This window comes from Bolinopsis microptera, chromosome 6 (genome assembly GCF_026151205.1).
Source record: "Bolinopsis microptera isolate Bmic1 chromosome 6, MBARI_Bmic_1.0, whole genome shotgun sequence".
NCBI lineage: Eukaryota > Metazoa > Ctenophora > Tentaculata > Lobata > Bolinopsidae > Bolinopsis > Bolinopsis microptera.
In genome coordinates, this window is record NC_087077.1 from 115831 (window position 1) to 121204 (window position 5374).

Consider the following 5374-nt stretch of genomic DNA (forward strand, 5'->3'; position numbering starts at 1 on the left):
GAGAATCTTCTCTTCTGTTTCCTCAGTTCTTTATTTTCTTTCATCTTGCCCAAATCCAGCTTGATAACGTCTGGGTCTTGTTGGTTGATCAAATTCACGAGGTGATGTTCTGACAGGATTGATGATGCCTAGGCCGCTACGAAGATATCTCTCGTGCTCGTTGACTGGGCTACCAAGGAGGGCTGGTGCAGTGTATACTGTCTTCACATTTCTTTTCGTATACAAGTTGAATCTGTTTCATTGGCCAAATTTGGAAGCTGAAATAAGCACTAATTTTGGTGAAGGCATCTCTTAGAAGAATATTGTTGCTTAAAACGTATATTGAAATTTAGATTGTTTTGTAGTGGTTTAAAATATAGTGTAGTAAATAATAAATATAGTGTAGTAATATAAGTTCCAAAACGAAGAATACAATCAAACTTCAAACCCCACATTGCTGGGATCCCAGTCAATTTTCATGACTTTTCTAATCGAAAATATTTCCTAAGTACCATTCTTTAACCACTGTAACTACCATAAAAACATGCAGTCGTTCACTTGTGTATCCATTCCATTTGATTCCACTATTCAGTTAGGCCCCAGTTATGTTGGCTACAGAGACCAAAGTGGTCGAAGTTGGCAAGAAGCCAAAGGTAAAGAAAGAAAAAGTTGCTGAGAACGCTAATGTAGATGCAGATTTTGTCATAAAACCCTCGACCAAAACTCCAGCACTCGATACGAGCGAGTGGCCAATACTTTTAAAGAACTACGACAGATTGAATGTAAGGACTGGACATTACACTCCGCTGACAGAGGGATATTCTCCTACTAAACGTCCTTTGGGTAAGAAATTGCATGAAACCTTAACACTGCTTAGAAATATACAGTAAACATGACTGCTAACAATTTAAGTTTTTTCCCTATGATCTACCCATGGAAGATGTTTTTTGTTCAGTAAACTGCTTAAAACAGATTTATTAAAACATTTAAATATAACACTCTATTCTTGCGTGTAACACGACATATTACAGATCTTCACGTTAGAACTGGGTACATTAATTTGGACAAACCAGCCAACCCATCCTCTCACGAAGTAGTAGCTTGGATAAAACGTATACTCAGGGTGGAGAAAACTGGACACAGTGGTACTCTGGATCCCAAAGTTACCGGTAAATAATAAATATCTCCTTTATTCTCACTAACGTTAACTTGGACTACAAGTACGATCAGTTTCCATTCTACAATCAGAATCTCATTATCAAATGATTTTATTTTCCTGGAAAGCGACTGCTTAATTAAATCTGATTTAAGTTTGTTGTGCTTGTTTTTGATATTCACCCTAACGGCTAACATATGTGTAGTGTGAACTTGGAAACGTTTTGTTGCATATTATAAGTATGATACTGATACTATTCCCAGGTTGTTTGATCGTTTGTATCGAACGAGCCACCCGATTGGTGAAATCTCAACAGAATGCAGGAAAGGAATATATCGGTATTGTCAGACTTCATGACGGAATTGATGATGAAATAGACCTCCACAAGACTTTAGAGAAGCTTAAAGGTAAGCCGTGAAGATTTCTATTCGATAACACTTTTTAAAACATCAGATTGTCTGATGAAACCTCTTAGTTATCAAGGTTACCTTTCTTATTTTACGACCACATCTTGCAACCTCCATCTCACCTAGGTGCTCAATTCCAACGACCTCCACTGATATCTGCTGTGAAGAGACAGCTGAGAATACGAACCATTTACGAGAATAAGCTGCTGGAATACGACCCAGAACAGAAACTTGGTCAGTTCAGATTTAAGTTTATTTATAACTCTATGACTTGTACCATCCCCATTCCCAAGGAGCCAGTGCAGCGCATGGAATTTCAAAAATATTGCACCCACTCAATTGCGATTAGTGAGGTTAACACGTGCGTTTTGTTCAGGAATTTTCTGGATGAAATGTGAAGCTGGAACTTACGTCCGAACTTTCTGTGTACATATCGGATTACTACTGGGAGTTGGAGCACACATGCAGGTATTTGATAATTAACTTTGTAATTAGATAATTATCTTTCGAAGTAATCGAAGGAATGTTGAAATTTGGCATATACAATCGTGCATTCTCTATTGTATTTCTGAATTAAGAATTTGTTTACAGCATTTCTGAATAATCATTTTATTTCAAAGACTTTAAAGTTTATATTCATTTTATGTTTTTCTGAGATTCCGAGATTTCATTTCCATTTCAACCTCAGGAGCTGAGAAGATGCAGGAGTGGAATTCAGCACGAATCAGATGGACTAGTCACTATGCATGATGTTATGGATGCTCAGTACCTCTATGACAACACAAAGGATGAGTCATATCTGAGGAGGTGTATCAAACCACTGGAGTGCTTGTTGGTGAACCACAAGAGGGTGGTTGTTAAGGACAGTGCTATCAATGCTATCTGCTACGGAGCTAGACTCACTCTTCCAGGTTAGATTTTACTGTTCTACGGTTTACAGTGAACCATAAGTAGTATCATTTCATATTTTTTGTAGACATTTACATTTTAATTGATTAGTGCTTCTGTCTCCGCCCTCTGTAATGTTACATCTACACCTTGTCACGTTTCTGCAACTGTTTAAAATGTTCTAACTTATCATGTTTCAGGAGTATTGCGGTTCGAGAGTGGTATTGAAATAGGAGAAGAAGTAGTTCTCATGACTACAAAAGGAGAAGCTATTGCTATTGGACATGCTCTCATGACCTCCAGTACCATGGCAACATGTGACCATGGCTTTGTAGTAAAACTGAAACGAGTCATCATGGACAGGGACGTGTATCCAAGAAAGTGGGGTCTAGGCCCAATGGCTTCAGTAAAGAAGGGCCTTGTTAAGGTCGGAAAACTGGACAAACACGGAAAACCTAACGATAACACTCCCGCTGAGTGGCTCAAATTTATCAAAAGTATGTTCACTTGTTGTTTTTATCACTTAAATCGAGAAATGTTATTATATCGCCACTAAAGATTCATTATACGTATTCTAAAAGTAAGGAAATATCCTAGATTTAGACGGCACCAGTTTTCTCTTATCTCCTGCTCAATATACTACCATCCACAGGTGATACTCCAGAAACGATAACACCCATTGCTCCCTCAAACACCGTGGTAACCGGAGAGGGAGAGTCCAAGAAACGGGCGAGGAGTGAGTCTAATGACTCAGCAGTCAAGATGGAGACCTCTGAGACTCCTGAAACTCCAGCAACTGAAAAGAAGAAGAAGAAGAAGGTTTTTACTCTTTGAATTTGATCTTAGATAAATCATGGTTGGTTGGATCTATCCGTATCTCTAAACATTCTAAACACTCTGAAGTCTGAACATTATTCTTGTAAATAATGATAGATTGGTTTCCACATTAGTAGGTTTGCTTAGACATAAGTTGCTTTAACATGTTAAAATTAGTGTTTTGGACGCTAATTAGTGCCACGTTCCCGCAGAAATTGTACCATTAGTGTTGAACCTGCACAGTTATTGCTGTGGTAGATAATACAAATGGCATATGAAATCAATTCAAAATGAGGTCCACTCCAAATATCACGGCTATTCAAAATGCCGAAGATAAAATATCTGACCGTGCATTTTTAGTCGATAGCCGACAAAAAACCATCACAAAACTTCAGAAGAAGATAAAGGTGGAAGAAGGGTCAGAGGTTGAAGTTAAGATTGAAGAAGGAGCTGAAACTACTGAACCTGAAACTCCCAAGAAGAAGAAGAAGAAGAGGAAAAGTGGTAATAATCCTAAAAATATTGTTTTTATTTGTAATGAATTGTAAGGTCTTGTTAGTTATACCTATAATAGCTAGGTTTTCATGCAAAAATTATTGAAAATAACAGATTTTATTGTTCATGTTGTTCAAGTGATCGAACTTATTTAACTTTTCTTTGTTTCAGAAGCAGTTGTAGCTGAATCATCTTCGACTGAAGCGCCAGAAACGCCCGCTCCAGAAACTCCAGCGACGGAAAAGAAGAAGAAGAAGAAAAAGAAGAAGGATGTCGAAAATGGAGATAGCTCAGCAGCAGCTTGATTGTTTTTATCCGGGTTTTAACGTTTTTATCTTAATTTATTGATTTGAACTGCGAAATTAATTTATTGCTAAGTGTTAGGGATGGGCCCAAGTTAAAAGACTTTAAAACTGACTGAGCTTTTTCCACTATAATTACTATTAGGCCTATTACTATTAGAAACAGTTGTATGCGATATATATTACCGAACGGATATTTTATTATATTCTTTTAATTCGGATTAGTTTTCCTTTTTAACATGAATGCGAATTTGGGTTCGAGCAGACGAATGCCACCGCCATATCGTGAGCTTTCGACATCTGGCAAAATTATAGCTAAAAAAGTGGTCCTAACCTAAATCATCTGCTACTGAGGCCGATAGATCACGTCCTCCATAAGAATTGTAAAAGCAAAGCCGAGAAGCTCTGGTTTTACAATTCTCTAGTGTAGTACATATTTTTCTTACACTGCCTCGTTTTCTACAATTCAAATTAAAATGCATGTGATGTTTTCGGAGGAATTGTCTCTGATGTAGACTGAATTGATATTTTTGGGCGGTCGCAAAATAAAATGGCTAAATCGTAGGCAGCTGGGAAAGTTTCTTATGGAGAGCAGGGTTCTCCCCGGACTTTTTTAATGCGCGCACACGTGTCCAGGCCCGGCCCTCAGTCGTGCCGTCCTATATCTGTGTCCACGAACAAATGCATGGGTATGCTAAACAGTGAACAGTTCTCGAATTGATGATAAATGATGTCTTCAAGCCCAGTTAGTTGGTATGTTATTCTGAGAAACTGGCAGGAATGGACAAATTGAACCTATCTGAACGTTACCTGCCACCAGTTAACCTTCTCAACCGTACGTGAAGCACGACAGTACATATTGAACGCTCTGTGGCTCTAACTCACCTCCTCATTACATTATACTATGTAGTTATGGTATGTCATATAATAGGTATGTGTAGTTCTCCTAGCGTGTAATCTTAAGTGGGCTTATGTTTCACCTAACCATATATTTCCTAACAATATATTTACGGACTGAATATACATTTCCGGACTGAAAAGTCCCACAGTTCACATGTCTTTTACTTTAACAGCGATGATAGAAAGTAAAAGAGCGATACTTATCTTTGTGAATTATCATCTTTAAATATACAAGTAGACACTTTATCAGCAATAATCGTAAACAATTCAAAATTCTACATCGAGACTACTATAATTTCTGTTACCACACCAAAATCATGAGATCAAATATCATTGAAACAAATGTGAAATGGAAAACTGTCACAAAGTCAGCGAGTTTAAATTTGTGCTCTCTAATAAAACCGACATAAAGCTAGATACAAAATCCCATA

At 37.6% G+C, this 5374-nt stretch overlaps 1 protein-coding gene across 2 annotated transcripts; it reads left to right on the forward strand.

Moving 5' to 3' along the window:
• The first annotated feature begins 564 nt into the window (after positions 1-564).
• Positions 565-4258, forward strand: LOC134816531 (uncharacterized). Of its 2 annotated transcripts, none has more exons than XM_063825415.1 (10): positions 565-822; positions 1011-1148; positions 1399-1542; positions 1669-1776; positions 1919-2010; positions 2231-2453; positions 2631-2927; positions 3083-3249; positions 3642-3750; positions 3913-4258. In XM_063825415.1, exons 1-10 carry the CDS (start codon positions 585-587, stop codon positions 4044-4046), a joined length of 1650 nt encoding a protein of 549 aa, XP_063681485.1. In that variant the 5' UTR covers positions 565-584; the 3' UTR covers positions 4047-4258. The 2 variants fall into 2 exon arrangements, with proteins under 2 accessions (XP_063681485.1, XP_063681486.1); XM_063825416.1 differs by having other exon boundaries at positions 3645-3750; positions 3913-4137.
• The last annotated feature ends 1116 nt before the right edge of the window (positions 4259-5374 follow it).

What these genes read in the sequence shown, in the direction of transcription:
- LOC134816531 (XM_063825415.1), top strand. Translation starts at nt 585, where the DNA reads ATGTTGGCTACAGAGACCAAAGTGGTCGAAGTTGGCAAGAAGCCAAAG. An exon ending in GTGGCTCAAATTTATCAAAA is followed by an intron (nt 2,928 to 3,082) that starts GTATGTTCACTT and finishes TACCATCCACAG; the next exon opens with GTGATACTCCAGAAACGATA. An exon ending in AAAAGAAGAAGAAGAAGAAG is followed by an intron (nt 3,250 to 3,641) that starts GTTTTTACTCTT and finishes ACAAAACTTCAG; the next exon opens with AAGAAGATAAAGGTGGAAGA.